The 22,974-nt window shown below is 36.4% G+C and overlaps 1 protein-coding gene across 1 annotated transcript in view; it reads right to left on the reverse strand.

Annotated features, from left to right (window-relative positions):
- LOC140242300 (importin-9-like) overlaps positions 1–14,997 on the reverse strand; it is a 28,784-nt gene extending 13,787 nt beyond the window's left edge. Inside the window, exons 1-13 of the mRNA XM_072322046.1 lie at positions 14,862–14,997; positions 13,106–13,167; positions 11,030–11,116; positions 10,071–10,272; positions 8,698–8,873; positions 8,083–8,202; positions 7,414–7,573; positions 6,109–6,260; positions 4,815–4,913; positions 3,596–3,702; positions 2,113–2,252; positions 1,691–1,769; positions 1,025–1,259 (exon numbers count right to left, since the gene is read on the reverse strand). Coding sequence (XP_072178147.1) covers positions 1,025–1,259; positions 1,691–1,769; positions 2,113–2,252; positions 3,596–3,702; positions 4,815–4,913; positions 6,109–6,260; positions 7,414–7,573; positions 8,083–8,202; positions 8,698–8,873; positions 10,071–10,272; positions 11,030–11,116; positions 13,106–13,167; positions 14,862–14,997 — 1,755 coding nt within the window. The remainder of the gene's footprint in view (positions 1–1,024; positions 1,260–1,690; positions 1,770–2,112; positions 2,253–3,595; positions 3,703–4,814; positions 4,914–6,108; positions 6,261–7,413; positions 7,574–8,082; positions 8,203–8,697; positions 8,874–10,070; positions 10,273–11,029; positions 11,117–13,105; positions 13,168–14,861) is intronic.
- Between the last annotated feature and the right edge of the window lie 7,977 nt (positions 14,998–22,974).

Consider the following 22,974-nt stretch of genomic DNA (forward strand, 5'->3'; position numbering starts at 1 on the left):
CTGTTACAAAACAATACAAAGAAAGTCCATTCATTTGCAACTATCAAGATCTATTTTTTTTTCTTTGTCTTCGTTGTTCATAAAACACTGTTACTTGCACATGCAATTACTTGTTGTGTGCAATTAACACAATCATGCACCCGAGCAACAATACTAATAATCTAATTTTGCCCTTATCTAATTCCTGTAAAAATGAAATTGTGACAAGAGCACAGTCAAATGGGGTCAAGATTACTGCATGTTTTGTTTTGTTTTTCTTGTTTTCTTTTTGTTTTTGTTTTTGTTTTTGTTTTTTTCAGGAGGCTCTGTGCAAGCAGATGTGGTTATAAGAGACCTGCTTTCCTGTCTCTAGACCTGTTCTGGTTTTGCTGCCACTTCTCTCCCATCCATTCCTAGAACAAAGAAAGACAGATAAAGAAACAAACAAACAAAACAAACACACACACACACACAAACATACAAACTACAATAGCAAGCTCACAAACAAGCAAACACACAATGTGACTACACCATCAAATTTCTTTTGGGAATGCATGAATTGCAATGAAAAATTCACCTTCTCAAATATGGTATTTATCACAACAGGCAAAAAAAAGATCATCTGCTATTGTTCAAAACAACATACCTTGACAAACACTATAATATATGCTCACGGTAGCACTCAGTCCACACTGCCAGATGAAGGCTAACAAATCTTGCAGCCAAAACATTAAAATCTTCTTGTTTACCCCGCATTGTAAGACAACTGATTGACTTGACCTTCTTTCAATGCTTTCCAATCTTACACACCATGCCTTTGATATCAACTTCCACCACACACCCACAGTGCTCCCTCACTTGCAACTTTAAGGGTACTGCTGAAGACTTAACTAGTCTGATTTTCCTGCACTCCGTCTTTGCGAAGTGCTGTCGAACCAATTTGTGTGAGAGCGCAGTATAAATGAACGCATTATAATAAGTACACAAACAGATCGAAAAGCAAACAACCAACCGATAGAAAAGAAGCTACCGAGACCAAACTGACCGTTAGGACTATGCTGACGGTCTCCAGGACCAGGGACAGGATGTCTGAGCCAAACTGCGAGAAGGTAGCCAGCTGCACCAGCCCCTCCATGATGGGCGAAAGGAACGGGTGGAGGATCGCCGTGCTGTTGGCGCTCTTCAGGTGCTCGCAGAAGCCGTAGATGGCGCGCACCGCCGATATCCGCACCGAGGGCGGGTGGGGCTCGTGGAGTCCCGTGACAGTGAATTGTAAGAAACTGGCGAGAGAACCAATGCAAGATCAAGAGAAAACAAAGCATGCAGCACATTATCTCTCAAAACAGTAGGATAAGATCTCAAGTGAAGGAATGTACAAAGACTAAAGACACTAGAAACAAGCAAAATATTGAATACAGCTATCTACACATCACTGAGACCCCTTTACTGAAAATACATGTACCTCCATGTCTCTATGTAAAGTGCTGTTAAACCACTTTATTCAAGAGTGCTTTATAAATAAGTATATGATTACTACATAATCATCATTATCAATATACAAGTATATACACATGCACACAGATATATATTTATCAATTTAAGTCCCACCCCCTCCCACCCCCCCCCCAAAAAAACCCAAAAAACGAAGAGGGAATAACAGGTAAAAAAGGAAAAAAAAAATATGTTGCACGAGTTCATATCATCACTGTACCTTTGCACTAATTCTGGAGTCATGACTTGTGAATATCTACTGGCCATCCAGAGGGCTCTCCCTAGTAAAAATGGTGAAACTGCAGATGAAAGGAACACACAAAAAAGGAAACAAGCAAACCAAAAAGAAAAGTGTAAAAAATTAACCGCAGAGAATCCATTAACGCTGCTTCAACAAAAACGATCATCACATAGCAACATTGCATCCTGATGTCATCTTCTACTGTTAGAGAACATCAACCTCTTCCTCTTCCCTTTGGTAACATCTCGTTTTCCATACGTTCCAGTCACAAACATAATTAAGTGATCGAGGGAGAAATGGTCAGATACTTTGAGAGCAAAGCGAAGATGGCATCCCCTCCGACAATTATCATCATCTGACACCATGAATGAGAAAGACGACATCCCGATTTCCCAACTCACCCGTTTGCTGCAGATCTTCTAGGACTATGGTCGTGAGAAACCTGGTGAGATTGAATGACAGCTTGCCCTTGGCCACCTTGTCAATGATCAGGGACTTGATGGAGCCTAGACCTAGTAAACATGATTCGTGGACCTTCCACCTGACAAAGGAAGGAGAGATACAATGGCCGTAAATTTCAATTTCAATTTCAATTTCAATTTCAATTCATTTTCATATTTCTCGATAAAAAATACATCAAATATAACAAAATTAAATAATACATGATATCCAGCTAGGAGGCACAATAGAATATTGCAAACATAAAACATAGCGGTCGATCTATGAAAGTTGGAATCTGAGAATGAATGCTAAAGAAACATGATGGAACCTAGTTAGAAGCAAGCTTCTGAAGCAAAATTTTCATATTTCTCAATAAAAGATACATCAAATATAACAAAATTAAATAATACATGATATCCACCTAGGAGGCATAATAGAATATTGCAAACATATAAAACATAGCGGTCGATCTATGAAAGTTGGAATCTGAGAATGAATGCTAGAGAAACGTGATGGAGCCTACTTAGAAGCAAGTTTGTCGAGCGTAGGTCCCACTTAAAATCAAGCGTAAAGATTAAGATGAGGAGCACACGTACAACAAATGACCGAAACATAGAGAAAGAAGAAAATACAAAAGAAAATACATATATTCAGGAATATAGCAAATTTTTCTTTAACGCAGGTTTGGGAGTTGGATAAGCCACATGCTGCAAGCCGATGAGTAAATAGTAGAGATTTTGTTGCTGATTTCCACGTCTAGCCTAATATATCACGGTCTACATCTAGCCTTATTTGTCACGCCTTGCCTAATATGTCAAAGTACTGCACCTTCACATCTACAGAAGAAGGAAGATTTACTTCATAAAGCTAAATCAAAATTTTCTTTCACCTTTCACCTCAATATGTTACCTTTATTCTATCTCTTTCCCCCCTTTTTAGAATGCATATCTTTCAGAATAATCAACCACACAATGAAGACACACACACTGACTTCAAAAAATCCATCCAAATAAGTTTGTTTGAAACTGATAATTCAAAATACAGTAGGCAGGGGGGGGGGGGGCACACATTCCAGCATCTTGGAGAAAGTAATATGGAACCCTGTCACAGCTTTTATCAGCGTATTTTGCGATAGGGCATTTTACAAGAGACAAAAAGTCAAACAATTGGAAAGCTCCCAAACTACAGAACAGGTATCAGATTGCTTGGATTCAGGGATTAAATTACTTCTGACTAATGACGCAACAATAAACAGGAGATAAGGAGGAGAAATGCATGTGGGATTTGGACAGAGCTTGAAAATGTCTCATATAATACACACAAATATGCAAAAAATAAAAGCACTAGAAAGTGTTTGACATTTTGACATATAAAGAACTCCATGGCAGAGTCTGCTGCACAAATAAGCTCTTTTCAGCAGACCTGACAACACAACGGACTCACCAGTAATTGTGACCCTGACTCTTGGCCTGCTGAGCCTCTTGTAAATGCCTGTCTAGTGCCGCCATGAGACCACTGGATGTCTCCTGGGGGAATTCACTACCTAAGGACTGAAAGATAGATATATAGATAGATGGATAGATAGATGGGTAGATATATAGATAGATAGGTAGATAAATAGATAGATAGGTAGATAGACAGACAGACAGACAGACAGACAGACAGATAGATAGACAGATAGATAGTATAGTATAGTATAGTATAGTACAGCATAATATAGTATAGTATAGTATAGTATAGTATAGTATAGTATAGTATAGTATAGTATAGATAGATAGATAGATAGATAGATAGGTAGGTAGATAGATAGATAGAAAGTATAGATAGATAGATAGTATAGATAGATAGATAGATAGATAGATAGATAGACAGACAGACAGATAGATAGATAGATAGATAGATAGATAGATAGATATAGAGATAGATAGATAGATAGATAGATAGATAGATAGATAGATAGATAGATAGACAGATAGACAGATAGATGGGGAGCAGAACAATGGATGGATAGAGAGGGAGACAGAAAGAGAGACAGACAGATGATAGATAGATGGACAGAATGGATAGAGAGATAGATAGAGACAGAATGAGATAAAGAGAGAAAGAGAGAGAGAGTGAAAAATAGAGAGAAAAAAAAACCCCATAGAGATAAGAGAGAGAATGCAGTGATGTAAATGACTGATGAATAGGGTGATGTCTTTAAACCTGAAAAGGTTGGCTACTTTTAGGAGTGCGTATAGTCCAGTCAGGGCCAGATGAAATGAGCACTACTTCAAATAATATTGCACAGTCTTAAAGTCCTTTTGATACCCAGCCAACATTGAAAATCATCACATTCAGTTAACTATATCCTTTGGAGGAGACTTAAAAACCATTGGTTCAGTGGCAGTTTGTTTACATTCTTCCTGGCCATATTTGATTAAAATCAAAACAAATTGGTGGTAGACATGTCTCCAAGTACACATGCTTTCTATCTAGTACAATACACATCTTGGAGAATGGAAACTAAATTCTCCTCATCACAAAGCTCAATCTATGAAGCAATTTACTATGAAGATGAAACTAAATACCAATCCATATCCAATATATCAAAACACACCAGTGAGTAGACATGTAAATGAATTTGACATTGTTTGAGTCACAGGTATCAACGAGCACTTACCAACAGTAAATCTTGTGCTGAAATTCGTACACTGTAGGAGAAGGTATCGTCATCCTCATCTTCAACAAATTGATTAGGATCTGCAGTCCATTGATACACCTGTGCACAAAGAGATAACACAATTTGGCTGTTTTGCTGTTTTTCTTATTGATGAACTGTTGCATATATCTAAAAATAGATGCGCTGAAGTCTTCGTCATAAAAAAAAAAAATATATATATATATATATATAATCAACCATTTATACAAAAATTGGGGTTTGTAGGGGTGTCTGAGGCAATTATTTCTATCTTTCACTTTCCAATGTGGAGGCTACACCTGTATCTCCATGCTAGAAAGAAAAAAAAAAATACATATTAAACCCTGTATCTATTTTTTTTTTTTTTTTATTGTTATGGACCCCAAAACATGGAAGCACAGTGCTTCCATGAGCATAACATAGCAGAAGTCTTACTAAAACAGGGAAAGAGAATATTTTACACAAGCAAGAAAACTCTAAAACTACCATTTCTAGCAGTATCATACATAACCTTATCATAGTGTATAGAGTTTGACACACTAGAACTATAAGCATGACATTCTACAGTTTAGTCAGTGTCTCATTAATCAATGCACTATCTGTCCAAAAAGACCTAAGACCATAAGTAATCTATTAATGCTAGCTAGTATGCAGCTGCTGTCACTTTCATGTATCATCCTCATTGCTAAGCAACTCCAAAACATTGAACTCATATCAAGCATTGGATAATGCTTGAAGGTAATGATCAGTAGTGGCAGCAAAATGAAAAATGGCATGAAACTAATAAGAAATGGTCTTGTATTGTCAAGCTTGCACAAAAAGATACACGAGTGAGATCTATTGGTATTCTAGTCATAATTTCTGGTGATTTTCAGTGAAATAATTCAAATGACCACATATCAGCCACTACCTTTTACCCTCGCTATGGAACATCTACCCCAACACTAACTGCTCTCGGCTCTCAAGCAGACTGGCATTTATCAAACTCTCATTGGTTACATGTGTGTGAATTTCGTACGATGCCCACATACAAAACTGGATGTGTATTCCATTGATACTTCAGCCATTTCTTCACCAATTTTTCTCAAACATCACCTATGTAGACTATCAATCATTCTACATCAGTACCCAAAGTGATTTTTTTATTCCTCCTGCCAAAGTAGTCAAATATCAAAAGCGCCATCTTGACTTTTCCACTACCGCTCTTCTGCTTAAAACATTTTGTCTCGTTCTGAACCAACGAAGGGGTTCGCTTCACGCGAGACGTATGACACACCTGTTCCTCCGTAATCTGCATGTAGAGTAGAACATAGTAAAGCAGCTGGTCACACAGCTTCCGCACAGTCCCCCTGAACTTTGGCGTGTCGATCATCGCAGACACAAAGTCGAATATGCTGAACACCAAGTTCTCAAAGCCGAGAACCTCGCCTGTGAGAGGGAAATCCAAATTCAACAAATGATGATGCCATAATGTCATGTGTGATAAACAAGGGAGACTGCCATTCAACTTTCACAAATTCTGCTAGACTTAATGGCGATTACTGATTACACAAACCAATGCACTTGCCTTTATGCTTGATTCTGATAGGTAACTTGAGAATAAAGCCGACGGCCACGACTACGTGAGGGTACAATACTAGTGTCTACAATACGTGAGGGTACAATACTAGTGTCTACAATACGAGCGCTCTCCTATATAAAGACAACCAAACTGTACTGAACGTGCCCCAGATGAGCTCTCAAACATTTCGAAAGTGTACCATACTGAACTGAACTGAGCTAAAGTGGACCACTTCCCAATGTGCTCCAAAAGGGTACCAAAAGCGTACCAAAAATTTGCATGCGAAGACCACGTAACATGCACATACGTCATAATGCAAAGAGTTCATTCTCTTTGTTCGAGGCATCTGTAAGTAGTTAAAGCACAAAGGGGTGCATGATCCTCTTGCTACAAAATGCGTGACCCCCTCGACAAATAACTCACGAGGTACGCTTTCTCCACAGAGCGCTTGAACACTCCATGTCTGACACAGTTCAGCATGGTTCCCTTTGGTTCGATTTTGAGCGCTCCAACGCACGCTTGTTTTTGTCATGGTTGAGTTTTTTATTTTTTTTATTTCTCAAGACAAGTGACATGTACTTTGGAAGAGCTAATAACACATCCATTTTCATGCCATGATCTGAATCCAGCACATACCCAAGTGTGAGTAAACCTCTTGCCAAAGCCTTCATCAGAACCATTTATTCATGATTTATACAATTGATACAAGAAACAATACTGTAAAACATGTTGTATTCACGGCATGAAAATTTCGCAAATTGGAGCCAACGGCTTTTCTCGCATCATGAAATTTTCGTGCATTGCCACTGGCATCCAATGCATATTGTGTAGGCAAGAACTTTTGCCTGCATTTTAATTTCGCGAATGTTGGCATTCGCGAAATTCGCGAATTAAAATCCATGCGAACATTCCTCGTTTTACAGTACCAGAGTGTGAGTAAACCTCTTGCTAAAGCCTTCATCAGAACCATTTATTCATTATTTATACAATACGATACAAGAAACAATACTCCCTACTTACCATCAGAGTCCACAGGATCATCTGCTTCCTCCGTGTCGTTGATGACCGTCCGCACGTAGATGTCCGCGCTGTCGGTCAACGTCTTCCACGTGGCCTGGAGGACAGCCGGCATGGCCTTGGCTATTTGGCTTGGAAAGCACTTCACAATGACCGTCAAGGCCTGATACACAACAGTGACAAGAGGAATGTGAATGCATAATAAATTGTAGCTCACTACACACTCCAGGCACTGAAGCAACTGAAAATATTCTCCTTTGATGTCTGGCATAAGTGCAACTTCAAACCTAGAAGATAACATCATCCCTGGGGTGACAGGACCTTCAATGTTGTATCTCAAAATAACAAATTTTAAAGACAGCAATTTTTTTCTAAGTAAGCTTTGGTTGTCCTTTTTAAATGGCCAAAATTGAACAGTCAATAATAGTAGGATTCCAACTCCCATAGTTACACAAGCACAAATTCCTGCACTTCCCGTCTATAAAACAAACAAACAAACAAACAAACAAACAAACAAACAAAACAACCTGATGTAATTTGGCAGAAAAGACATGTTTGCAGGAGCATTGTATCTTTTACAGGTGAGGAGGTTACTGCATTCAAGTAAGGCAGCCCGAAATAAACAAAATTTCTTATTTGAGAAACGCTTGTTATCCGATTGGGTGAACTCACTTTGATGATTTCTTTCTTCAGGCCACTGTCTGATGTTGCACCATCTGGTACTGTAAGGGCCTTAACAAACTCATCCATGAAAACACTCAGGACTGGATACAGGAGCTTCTTAGCCGCACCCTACAACAGAAAATAAACAAAACACAAAGTGGATAGTAAGTATTCACATTCAGAAGTGATAAAAATACATATAGCTTAGCTTCATTTTTTTTTTTTTTTTTTGGGGGGGGGGGCAAAGACTGGTTTAACTTAATCGTTTGAAAATCAGAACATTGACAACAGAAAAGCACAAACAAACATGAAGTGCCATAATACTTCTGATGGCCCAAAAGTTCCTCTTACTCGTTGTGGGTCAATATGATAATAAAATCAGTTTGGATCGACATACGCATAAATCAATTTCTTTCTTACTTGAATTTTTTGCATAGTAGAAGTCCTGAAAATTGATACATATTTCATTTTCCTCCATTTGCTTTGTAAATCAAAAATCTACCATTCTACCGTAACTTTCTAAAAAGACCATATTATGACTGAAGCTAAAGCAAAAGACACAATTATACAAAACTGGGCTGACAAGCTGTGCATGTGAAAGGGTACTAAAAGACAGGAGTTCACCTTTGAAATGGAGGCGATGTTGTAGATGAGAGTCGCACACGTGTTGAAAATCTCCACGGCACGGCCGCGAGTCCTGATCGTGTACGTGTCGCTCTGGACGAAGATGCGGTGCATCTCCGGGAGAATCACGGGGGCGACGTGTTCCATTTGAACGTCCGACACTTCTCTCGTAAACTCTGGAAAGTAATAGATCACACGAGGTGAGAATTTCTTTCTGCTTCAACTCCTTACATTTATCCAAGTACCAGGTGAACATTGCAAAGGAAATGATCATCAGGCCATCATCGAACTGGCAGCTCTGAAATTCACAACATACCACAGTATCTTATTTACCAGAGAAACATTACATGGAACTGGCTGTAGTCATAAAATGAGCATGAATTAGAAAGAAATAAAAAAAAAAAAATTGCCCATTTGAAAGAGAAGCAGACACTTAACCCTTCTAAAATGCATTGTCGATTTAAAAATCAATTTAAGCTTTGGCATTGGCAAAAGAGCTTTTGCCACGAAGCTTTGAAAGTTATGCACTTGAACAAAAAAAAAAATCAATAAATAAATAAACCCGAAGAACAGAGATAGTATATCTCTGTTAGTCTCTGTGATAGTATGATAGTATTCTTATAAAAGAAAACTATGAAAGAAAACTAATCCATGAAAACTGAGCTATGAAAGAGAACTGCTACTTTATCTCATGAAGCACTATCAATGAATAGTAAAATTCAAAGCACAAAATCACAATTGCAGTTACCAAGTATCTATGACTCTGGCAGAGGAATTAAAAGATTTGAATTTTTCTCAGCACCACAGAAGTCAAAGTAGAAAAGTTCCCTGCTTAGTCTTTCTCCGGCTCTCTCACTATTTCTGTTTTCAACGCCACACAAATTCTATCCCTCACTATGCCATGACATACAGAAGGCCAAAGACTTTTCTAATAGATGCGTTGTTTAATATTGTGGCGGCTCTATTTCAGAAGCCGTTAAACTTTGCTGACGTTTATGATGATGTTCAAGCGCAAAGGGAGAGCACTCTAAGAGCACGTCTAAGAAATTTGGCTTTCACTGTCAAGAGATATCCAACCAAATATCACAATCACACAAAGTGGGCAATGGCAATGCTCAGAATGGTTTATTCTGACACTATCGTGTACTGGAAATATAGAGAGAGGTAAATGGGATTACTCCCAGATGTCCACTCTTACAAAGCAGTCATCTTTTCATTATTATCAACCCAAACTTTTTCACAGCTTCATACCTATGCAATATCATAGACTCCAGTAGTAAATAGGATCACGCATCTCTTATTTGCAAACTGGATCATATATGTACTATATGTTCATAAATAAACTTTACTCCTCCTGTACTCATTTCACATACCCGTGAGCACTCTCATGGCTCCGTGGACCTCGTTGCTGTTGCCGTTGGTGATCATCATCATGAGGAGGCCAAACAGGTCCGGCCAGGCGTCCGGCCAGTCCCAGTGGGCAATGGCCGAGATGGCATAGGCCACGCTGGACCTTACCTTGCTGATGGACTCGCCGAGACCAGCGGGCAGCATGCTGCGAATATGGGCCTTGGCCTGGACATTTAAAAGCAAAACCCAAATCAAACATGCATGTATAAAGAGAGGATGGATAGCATGAGATGCAATCAAAAAGGCTGAAGTGCTTAATTACCATTTTTAGTGACCAGTCATTCTTATCGATGTGGGAGCTAGTGTGATGGAGAGTATTGGCATGCTAAACTGATAGAAAGAACTAATCCTAGTTTCCATTCCCTGGACATGATAATAGCATGTTTATCCAAGAATCCACAAGTATCTACACTGTTCTCTCTACCCGGCTGTACAAATGACTATCCAGACAGACAACATTGAAGAATCGTGATGCAGAATGGAAAGTAAACAACAGTAAATGGGTAAAAGAACTTGAAGGGATTCCACAGGGCACCACTCAGCCTGCTGCCAGTGCACCCAGAGAGTTGGGAGTGGGGTTCACTCAGGAGAGGCAATAGAGATGGCTGAACTCCAATGCCAGACCAATGTGCTACATTTATCAGTCCATACCAAATGTCATTCTCTCTCTTTTTTTCTTTTTTTTAAACGAAACCAGGTCTTTACATCACAATGTTCATGTTAAAATGATACTGGCTGTCCAACACTTCATGTAAAAAAGACAAACATTACTGGTATAAAGTATAGATAGAGCATCAATGAATTGGGAGTATTTTCCAACGCAGCGATGCTCTGACGATGGCCCTATGAGCATCCCCGTATAAAACAACAAACTTTACAAACATTAAAGTCTTTTTTTTCCATATCACTTTTCAGCACTCACTGCATCTGTTGCCACAGGCGGCCTGAATTTCTCTGAATTCTGAGACCAGTGCGCCTCCACATATTGCTTGAGGATGAGTGATGACAGCTGTACAAGAATGAATGAAAGAGCATAACTGATGACCACGACAAGAAAATGCACCATAGTATCATGAGTGTGGTGAATGCACAATAATTCTCAGGTATTCATTCATGTTCCCAAACAGAATTTAGAGCTCTCAGTGAAGTCATTTGTTCAATCTTGAGGGAATAGCAAATAGAAAGCTGTTGGTTAAATAACTACCTCTTCAGAAACAGATAACAATCATGCATGCGCCTGCATCCTTGAGGATTTTGTACTACAATGTACTTTACCACAAATGGGACATTTGATGAAATTACACATGTATTAATTCAAGATTTAAATGTTAAGCGTTTAGAAACTACTGCAATAAGCGCTATATAAATGTACATTATTTATTTATTTATTTATTTAATTACAATGTGTAGGAAATTCAAATAATTCCAACAACAATGGATTTGATTTACTGCTGTGTGGTGGTGTTGCTACTTGGGATTGGTATAACTGTTGTTTGATATAGAGGTATCAAGTCCAGATGAGCCAGGATTAAGAAAGAAAGAGCAGTTGATGAGTATTCTTTCATCTTAATACTGTGTGAGTTTCCAAATGACAAGTTATGCCACATCAAAGTTCTGTCTGATGTCATTGAAGAGCAGCATTAATATTCCTGTCAGTTACAATGTACATGGTGTCATTTCAGGCAATTCTTAAATTATACCACAAAATAAGAATATGGGTCACCACACAGCTTAAAGGGAAGGTAAACCCAAAAAGCAATGTGGATTGAGTGAAAGCAGCAACATTAGTAGAACACATCAGTGAAAGTTTGAGGAAAATCGGACAATCGATGCAAAAGTTATGAATTTTTAAAGTTTTGGTGTTGGAACCGCTGGAAGAGGAGACTACTAGAGGATATGACGTATTAGTGGACAACAATACAAAGAAAATATAAAGGAAATTCAACAAAAATTCACTTTTCTAGAATTATGAAAGAGCAATGGACCAACCTCTTTCAGAAAGCAGGGGGAATAATTGCTACCCTTAACATATGTCAATATCAAGCTGATGGAATTTGTAATTTTCATGAAAAATGGATTTTTGTAGAATTTCTTTATATTTTCTTGGTATTGTTGTCCACTCATACGTCATAACCTCTAGTAGTCTCCTCGTCCAGCGGTTCCAACACCACAACTTTAAAAATTCATAACTTTTGCATCGATTGTCCGATTTTCTTCAAACTTTCACTGATGTGTTCTACCAATGGTGCTGCTTTCACTCAATCCACATTGCTCTTGGGGTTTATCTTCCCTTTAACTGCCCATGGTTTAGTGAGAAAACATGCAATAACATAGAGATGTGAATTAGAATGAGGTTTTTCAATAGTCAATGTTGAACGACATCTTTCATTATGTCATTTCCTCATTCCAATCAGCAGGATCTCTGATGCTCTGCTTTTTTTTATTTTTTTTATTTCAGGGAATAATTTTCCAACTCAAATTTGATTAGCAATTTCAGCTGATGAACAACATATTAAATGTTATCCTGTACACTTCTATGGAAGAAAACTGCTACACAAAAGTTAGTTTGTGTAGCAGTTTTGTTAAAATGCATAGCAAATTGCGATGCGATACCAGGAAAATCATTCCCTGAATTTATTTGTAAATTTCCAACTTCCCATGAACTACACTTTCCACATGAAACATTACCTCTGTTAGCTCAAGATGTGACATAAATTGTTACAACTATATTAATTGGAAAGGTACAGCTAAATTGGTAAATTTGCAGTTATATGTGTGCAGCTTAAAGCATCCTCATATACAGTAAATGTAGATACTGCTTCAAAAGTACTATCGGGAATAACATGCAGCAATTTACCAAACACACACACACACACACACACACAACAACAACAACAACAACAACAACAACAACAAAACATCAGCAACAAATTGCAGGAATTAGAAGAAAAGTGGGAGAAGGGAGGTCTCAGGAAAGATGTTGGGTTATTTTTATTACCTGTCTGATAGCAAGGGCTCCATTTTTATCTAGGGTGAGTTCTGCAAGGTACACCCCAAATTCTGCAAAACAAAATTTATGCATGAATATATTTAAGAAAAATACTTAGTACAACCAAAATTACAGATATGTTTTGGTATTTCTTTGTGAGTTTCTTCTGGATATGAAGCATGGATTCAATTTACAGCTGTATGTGCATTCTCAGGGATAAGCAATACAACTTTGTACATATCTGAAGAGTTAAATTGTGGTGTGCGATGTCTTTGCTTCTATTTCTGTTTTTGTTGGAAGCACACAAACATATTGAATACACATGAAGTACGGTATGTAGAAAAAGCAAGTTCTGTGGTTAAGGCATTATAGGCCTACAGCATGTGTACTCGGTAAACAGTAAAGACAGCTCCAGAGTCCAATAGTATAAAAATTACTGCGATCAAAAGGCTAAATATCATTTCATCAACTAAAATTTATTTAGACATCTACCTGGGCTTTATTACTTTAATATGAGGTGAGGTCCGAGGGGGACCTCAAAATGTATTTATTAGTCAAGTGAAACTGATCAACTTAAAGCAAGCCACCCATAATTCAAACATAACACCATCCAAGATCTGACCGCCAGCTATATACTGTAGAAACCTATAATCTATACGGTATACATGTATGCTTTTGTACGCAGTCAAATTTTGGCACGGGAGGCCAGAGGTTGAACCTTGGTGCAGGTTTTTTTACATGTCTAAACATTTGTTAAGACAAAATTTAAGATTTTAATGGCACATATAATTTAGATGAAAAGTCGGCTGCCGAAAAGTCAACAACAGAGGGTTAGACTCCATATCCCTGAATATTTTCATTATAGATAAACTGGTCCATGGCCAGACTAGGGTGTTCATTTATGTTTTCATTAGATCTGGATAGTGGATAGTATTAAATTTAAACTAAAGAAGGATTAAAATTTTAGTCTACATTCTAATATTTCTATCTTCATTGTCTCACGGCTCAGTTTAATACATAACTTAATTTCAGATTTACACCATTCTTAACTAGTATAGGGTCCTATCTTGTCACTTGTGTGTGTGAGTAATCGGCATTTTCCAATTCTGTAAACTTTCAAGTTAAAATAGGATTATTTTCTAATTATTACTTTAATTGCACGGCAGAAAATTCTCAGTAATCACACAACTGCAGGAACAAAAAAAAAAAAAAAAGAAAAGAAAAAGAAAAAGCGCAGCCTACTACCTAGTCTTGATTCACAACGTTAACACTAGATCTAGGCCTACATGTACTAAATATACTAGATCTAGTCTAACTGTTAGATCTAGATCTAGACTAGCAGTAAAATTTAGTCGATCTAAGATCTAGACTCCAGTAAATTTACTGATTTGGTTCTACCATTCATTCATTCATTAGCTAGCGGTCTTCCGTCTAACGTTTACACTGGTCTAGGTCTCCTAGAATCTACTAGATTGTCTAGCAGTGTCTAGTTAAGTTAAGTTCCTACTACCTAGACTAGTCAGTCCTTAACTGGGATCTAACGTTAGACCAGGGAGGTGGCACCTCCCTGGTTAGACTTTATAGAGTCTAACGTATATATCTAGACGTCTAGGCCTAGATCTATACTAAAGCTTATCATTCCAGTAAAAATACCAACACGGGTTTGAACACATGGGACCGAACATCGGTCATGTCCACAGGGTGCATTTTCAGTGCTTAGCAATCGCTGTGGAAGATTACAGAGGAGCATGATTTCGAAATTTACCTTCTGTCACCTCAAGCAACTTCAGCTGTTCTTCTCCTTGCTGTCTTATTTCCTGCTGAGGAGATAAGATGGCCGTGAGGCTCTCCAGTAAGGCGTTTTTGACTGTGTTACTCGCTTCAGCACTGCCGACTGCCATGATGGTTTTAGCGCAGTTGGTTGTTGGGTCAATGGTGTTGTGGTGTGTGTGCATGTGGGAAGAAGGTGTAAGACACCGGGCGGTGTGCATGTCATGTATGATCCATGTGGAAAACGAGGCGCGCCGGAACACAAGATGGTGCAGGTTGTGCGCAGACGAGTGGTGAGGGAGGGATCGGAGCGGGGGGGTGCTCAGGATCCAGATGACAGTGGGGTACAAAAATGACAGGATTAAAAAAAAAAAAAAAAAGGAAAAAAGAAAAGAACAAATGGAACAACCACATTGATCAAGTGATATATCAAACGACTTTTAAACGAATTGAAGCGACATAAAGTGATTTCAATACACTTTTAGGTGAGTTCATCACGAAGGTCAGAGTTAGGGTTACTATACAGTTTTATTTAACTGGTGATTGGTTGTTGTTGTGTTTTAAAGAAAGAAGGAAGAGAAATTGGGGCCCTAGACAACAAATGATTTAATTGCCCCATGATGGAATTTTTCTTATTTGATAACAAAATATTCTACCGGGCTCTATATCAGAGCTGCGTAACCGCCAAATTGGGTGCATGGCTGTCACAAAACCCATCTGCTATAAATACACACAAAAACAAACAAACATTCAAGACATTTCTATAACGTGCTGTTACACATGAAGAGTTTGTTCGCAAAAACCGATAAGTCCATTTTTGAAGATTTTGAAGTACGGTCTCTGTCATAAAGTACAAAATAATATCTTTTAAATGATATATTTGTCACTACATATGAAGGTACATTTTTGAAGTGATAATGGTCAAAAGAAACAAAAATGTTCTTATTATTCTCTTAATTTTTCTTGACCTTTAATCGCAAATATCTCCATTTGGCAAATATGGACTTATCGGTTTTTGCGAACAAACTCTTCACATATTACTTTTTTATAATAAGCGTAAGAATTATTATATCAAATGAAAGCAATGCAGTTTGCACTCATTTCAAACGAGATGAGAATATTACATGCATTCATAAGTTTTTCGTACTTTTTTGATAAAAAAATAACAACAAATAAAGTGTGCACCAGATCACCACTGTAGTGATCTGGTGCACACTTTATTTGTTGTTGTTTGTTTGTTTGTTTTTTTTCACAGGTCTGAAAACGCACAAATCTCCCTCGTGTAGAGGAGAGAGGATATCCTCTCCCACGTACCCCCCGGCCCGGGGTCGCTCTGCTCCCTCGATCGGATCGCACAGATCTTCCAACCCCAAATCGTGAAAACGGATCGACGCCACTGATGACTCTATGATGAATACATGATTGTTGGATATTGAAACATATACTTGCTTGATTTAGATCTAAGTTCAGGGAATTATTTTGTGACTTTCTGCCATATTTGTCAACAATTTCCTTGCAATGGTTTTACTGGTGTCAGTTCATTACAAGGAAATGATCATGATAACGATGCAAAAGTACCTCCTTTGTGATCCCACTTATATGCAAATGGAATCATATCCTCGGGACGTTCTGATCGAAAGGTCATGATAATCTCTTTAAATCAAAACGAAGTAATGAATGAAGAATCTTAAGGGTTAAATATTTATTTAGAGTAATATCAATTTCAAGTGAGCATACACCAATGAAGCCTTGCGACGCTACGCTGAAAAAAAAACACACACAAAAAAAAAACACACACACCACAAATCTGCTCTTTTCACACATTTCAAGGATACATTTTAAGCACGTGAACAAATATTCATGACAGGGACTTTGAGGTTGTGCACCTATGTAGGCCTACGTACGTTACTATCTAAACATGGCGAGGAGGATACTTATACATAACTTTAATTAGTAGAACTAATTTGATTCAGATTATCCCATATTATCCATACTGTACAGTATAGTAGTAGTAGGAGTAGTAGTAGTAGTAGTAGTAGTAGTAGTAGTAGTAGTAGTAGTAGTACACAATGTAGTAGTAGTAGTAGCAGTAGTAGTAGTATATAGTATAGTAGTAGCAGTAGTAATAGTAGTAGTAGTATAATAGTATAGTAGTAGTAGTAGTAGTAGTATATAGCAGCAGTAATAATAGTAGTAGTAGCGACAGTAGTGGTGGTGGTGGTGATGCCTGGTGGTAGGTGGTGGTGGTGGTAGTAGGTTAATAGTAGTAGCAGTATATAACAGCAGCAGAAGCAGTAGTTGTTGTAGTACTAGCATTCACATTTTTGTTTGTTTGTTTGTTTTGTTTGTTAAGGGCTTGTGCGCTTTTGATTTTTTCCCTTTTTTTTTTTCAAAGCAATTTCTGCCACCTTGGAGGCAATAGATTGTCTCAGCTCAGTTGTACATGTATATATTTGCATACTATACGATTAAAGATTTTGTAGCAATGGCTATTGCTCTGTCAAAACTGGAACACAATTCGTATAAGGAAGAATTTATAAATTTATCTTGGCAAGAGTGAAGGAAGAAAAAGAATACACATTCGTGTTCCTTCCTTTTAACGTTGAGGAAAACTATCAAATTGAAGACGTACCTCCTTTGTATCTGAATTTGAGTCTGACTTCTCTTCATGTATATTACACAAAAAAAGAAGACACAATAGCAGATAAATTCTATACAAAAGATAGTCAAAATCATCAAAATGCAGTTGAAGGCATAGAAATGTCTTACGAAAGTAGTTGTAATGATTCAAGGGAACTAACTCGGGGCTTATTTTTCAATAAGTGACTTAACAAAAGTTTAAAGTCCCGTAAAGAGAGAAGCTGAAATATGACCCCACGCAAACAAAAGCAATTGTTGTAAATTTTTGTTAGTTCCTCCGACGAAGTGTGTCAAGGCAACTATATTCTTGACACATATGCATAAAGTTAATATCTTATTCATTCAATTTCTGTTATCTTAAAATCTTGAAATCATACGCGAATATAAACAGTGATGTATGCAAATTTATATACGGATAATACGGATGATGTTCTTATTCCCAAGGTTTGTTAATCCGAAAACAAACTGAGGTTTGTTATTCCAAAGGTTTGTTGCTCCGAAACACTATGTCATTGTACTATATTCCCTATACCTAGATGCTCTTTAATCCGAAAATGTAAAGGGTTTTACAAACATTATTTGCGTTATTCGGAAGGCTTCCGAAGGAAAATGACATAAGAGTTATTATTTCGACGATTTGTTAATCCAAAAATGAAATAAGGTTCGTTTATCGGGTAAGGAACATTCTGATTAACGAACCTTTTTGATAATGGTTTTAACGAACCGTTGGGATAACGAATTTAACCATCGGAATATTAAATCTTTGGAAGAACAAACCTTTTGAACAATTCGGGATAACGAACCATATCATTTTCGGATCAACAAACTTTCCGAAGTACGACCTTATTTCATTTTGGGATTAGCAAACCTTCGAGATAACAAACTTTCAGAATAGCAAAGTGTAAACCATAAATACACGAACTCCGCGGATTTTGAACATGTAGTTTTTATGACTGAGTATAGTTCCAGCTTGTATATTCAGGGGCGGATCCAGGGAGGACCGCAACCGGCGCACGCCCCCCCCCCCTTTATTTTTTGTTGAAACAAAAGAAATAAAAAGAAAAAAATGGGGGGAGGGGTGCGTGCGCCCCCACCTTTAATTTTGTAAACACGCCCCCTCTTTACGGAATTCCTGGATCCGCCCCTGATATTGTATCATCATCTTTTGTGTGTGTGTGTGTGTGTGTGTGTGTGTGTGTGAGTACATATGGTTTTCTAAGATTTTTTTCGCAGGAAATGTTCTTAAGTGTAACTGTTTTTAAGATTGTGAATTTATTTTAACATAGATGTTAGCATATTATTTGTATGATTTTGTTAAAACGCATTGATAATAGCCCCATAGTTTACTAACAATGAATGTATCGTTGATTTTGCATTGTATGGATATGATTTCCTTTCCTTTTTGTTACAGTATACTAGGCGTGATATCTTGTATTGTGTTACTTTAGTTTTGGCGTTACCGCTTTACAAACGGCCTTTGGCTGACATAAATGGCCTTCGCGAAAGAAGATAAACTGAAACTCAAACTCTATGTGTATGTCTTATTGCTTTTATTTTGATTCGTTTTGAAAGTACCAATCTTTATTGCTATACCCGGATGATTTGTGAAAATGTCAGGCTTACCGATTCCTTGCGTCTTTATGAATAATATGTTGAATATATAAATAAATAAATATATATATATATATATATATATATATATATATAATTATATATAGTGAAAACTTTGAGCAAAGAAAATGGGTTTTCATCGGGAATACTATTTATCATTTGTTTCTGGTCAGTTTTCCCTCTCTTTGTTTCAATATATATATATGAAATTAGGAAAAATTGAAAAACACACTTTTTTTCAGTGATCTTTTTATTAATTCCATTTCCTTTGAAAATATAACAATAAAAAAAAATACATACATTCTACATAACATGTCATAAATGTTCCTACATGTATGAGACTTAATCCATAATCCATAAGACAAGAATAATTACACACAGGCACACACACACATACATACACACACACACGCACGCACACACACACACACACGCGCGCGCACACACACACAAACAAACAAAAACCCGGAAACAAACCACAACACCCAATGATCCGAAGATTCCGTCCTTACATTATTCCGGTGTATTAGTGGGAGGTGATGGGGTGTTACCATCCACCCGCAGCCACCCCTTTAAAACGTCCCACGACACCTGTTGATATAATGCTTTTGTTCTATATAAATGCTGGCCTTGTTTCATCATGTTGACTTCTTGTTTGAGTTCTAGGACACAATGATATTTCTTTTGTTGATTATCTTGCAAAAATGCCCATAATGACTATACATAATAGTCATTCCACTATTACAGCTATTCTTTCTTTCTTTTTTTTTCATCCTGAAATGTAGTGCATGCAAGCACATGAAAACATGTGCTTATGTTTTTGTCTTTTTTTTTCATGTGCATGCATTTTACCCTTAACTATGAATTCAGACTAGCTGTGCCCAACCCATCATGACTGATTAAAAAAGCATTCATTCACATACCCGTCATTGGTTCTTGGTAAAGTTCAATTTTATACGGGGTTCAAAGTTGAGCAAAATGTAGAACTTGTCTTTAAATAAAATCAATAATGGATTTAACAAAACTAATTCATGCCCTAATATTCAAATCACCTCCAAGTAAATTGAACTCTATTCAGCTATTAGTAATATTAATGACAGTGTTATCTGATGTATAGTTTTCGAATTATAAGGGATCAAAAGTGGGAAATGTTTTTTTTTTTAACACCTGTAGAAAGGACTACAGAACGTATCAGAGAAAGATGAATACTGGCTTTTCTCACGGCAAAAGCAAAGTATCGTTTGACTGCACACGGAAACCTAAAATTCGCTCTCGTATAAGAAATGACAGTTCCTACCATATTTTGGCGAACATGTGAGAGTTTGCAAACTGGCCCCTATGGCCATGAATATATATATATGTGTATATATATATATATATATATATATATATATATATACATATATATACATACATATATATATATATATATATATATATATATGAAGTTTTATTGCAAAATAAGCTAAGCGGCATTTTTAACATCCAAAGTTAGTCAATCAGATAGAGCAAAATGAAACCTTTCCAGTGATACCTTACTTGTGACATAATAAGGAATATTCTACAAGTTATGATTAAAAATATCCTGTACTTTCTGAGTATTTTCTTGTTTAATGTCTTTTCTTTTTAATTTATTCAATTTTTTTGCAGCTTTAAAAACAAATATCTTAACACGAATGGAGTTACTTGTATCTCATTTTGCACTAAAACTCTTATGATATATGTATATATATATGCATATATACACACACACACATTTATATTTAGGTGAGATGTCAGAGGTAAAACATTTTTACTTGACATTTTTACTTTTTACCTCTGACATTATTACACCGAACCTATATATATATATGTGTTATATTATATTATATTGTATTATACTATATTATATTATATCATATTATATTATATTATATTATATCATATTATATTATATTATATTATATCATATTATATTATATTATATTATATTATATCATATTATATTACAATATATATATATATATATATATATATATATATATATATATATACATATATATATATATATATATATATATATATATATATATATATATCCCCCCATCTCCAGGGGAATGAAAATAGAGATGGAAGAAAAGAAAAATCACCCTGATGTCACATGCCTGTGTAAAAATTCAATTCTTTTCTTTATTGCTATAACTAATTAAAATGACCATCGAAAATGTTGGACTGTCTAGATATCTGTATCACGCTACATTATCAATTTATGATATTCAACGTGACATTAAAAAAAAAATAGTTTGTTCCTACTGAACAATCACATGAATGAGTAAAAATTACTTTCGAATGTATGTAATTCTAGTACTGTGATATTGGGACAAAATATCTAGAAAATATTACCTTTTTTTTTTTAAAGGGGAATTCCAGACCAGTTACAAGTCAGTCTATGTAAAAATGTTACAAGCACAACAGTGAAAATTTTGTCAAAATTACATTAAATTAAGAAGTTATGACATTCAAAAGATTTGTTAATTTTTGACAAACAGTTCACGAACTGCTGAATGCATTATGCAAAATAATGACTGAGCTGGTAACGTCATTACCCTACAATCTCCCATTGATCGAGCATGATGACAAAAATTAATTTTTCCCCATGAGGGTGTAAAATTAATGATATTAATGGCTGAATAACTTCAAATTAATGACCAGTAGAATATACTAGGATTTAGGGGGAAAAAAGAGAAAGAAATTTCAAGGTTTTATGTACCAAACTACATGGTAAGTTGTGAGGCAATGACATCATAAACTCACTTATTTGCATATTCATTTTGACTATTATTTTTCATGAAAACAAGTGACACTTCACAATGTCGTAATTTCCCCGTAATTTGTCCTTCGATTTTGATATCTTCAATGTTGCGCTTGTAAAATTGTACTTTTTCTTTTCAAAATAACTTTTGGCTGGTTTAAAGTTCACCTTTAAATTCTATCTTCAAACTGATGACATCATCAACACACTTTTTGTTTACATGTAATACATTCCCATACATAGTACATCGTATAAGTACTCTTTAATGTTGTCCACAAATCTAGATAAAATTCCATTTTTTTTTTTTTTTACTTCTCCACTCAACATGCTGACTGAAATGACTTATCACACTAAGTAATAACATGTCTCCCATAATCTCATTAAGTACCCCAGAAGCATGAGAACCATGGGTGGTCCGATTAAATCAATTTACGTTTACTGCCCAGCATGATAAATATGAAAACAACTTGTAGTGCCCATCAGTGAATATGTGCGTCAATTCCTATACTCAACTGTAACAGTTGACTCAGACAAGATTCTTCTGCTGTACATGTGTGTGTGTGTGTGTGCATACGTATAGATCAGTGATAAAGCTTTACACATTTATACTGTAGTTACAGGGATTCAACCTTCCAACTCCATTGTATCCACACACCACTGGGTCTTTAAAGTATGACAGCAAACCTAATAAATATTATAGCTTTTTCCTCCTTTCTTCAACATGTTCAAATAAGATGTCTCTTATAAATGTATGCTTAGTATTATACTCTTCTAGTCTGACAGCAAACCTAACAAATATTACAGCTTTTTTCCTCCTTTCTTCAACATGTTCAAATAAGATGTCTCTTATAAATGTATGCTTAGTATTATACTCTTCTAGTCTGACAACAAACCTAATAAATATTACAGCTTTTTCCTCCTTTCTTCAACATGTTCAAATAAGATGTCTCCTATAAATGTATGCTTAGTATTATACTCTTATAGTCTGACAACAAATCTAGAAAACCTCACAACTTCTATGTGTTTCCTTCAACACACTACTTTTGTAGCCGAGTGATTTTACACT

Source organism: Diadema setosum, chromosome 2, assembly GCF_964275005.1.
Source record: "Diadema setosum chromosome 2, eeDiaSeto1, whole genome shotgun sequence".
NCBI lineage: Eukaryota > Metazoa > Echinodermata > Echinoidea > Diadematoida > Diadematidae > Diadema > Diadema setosum.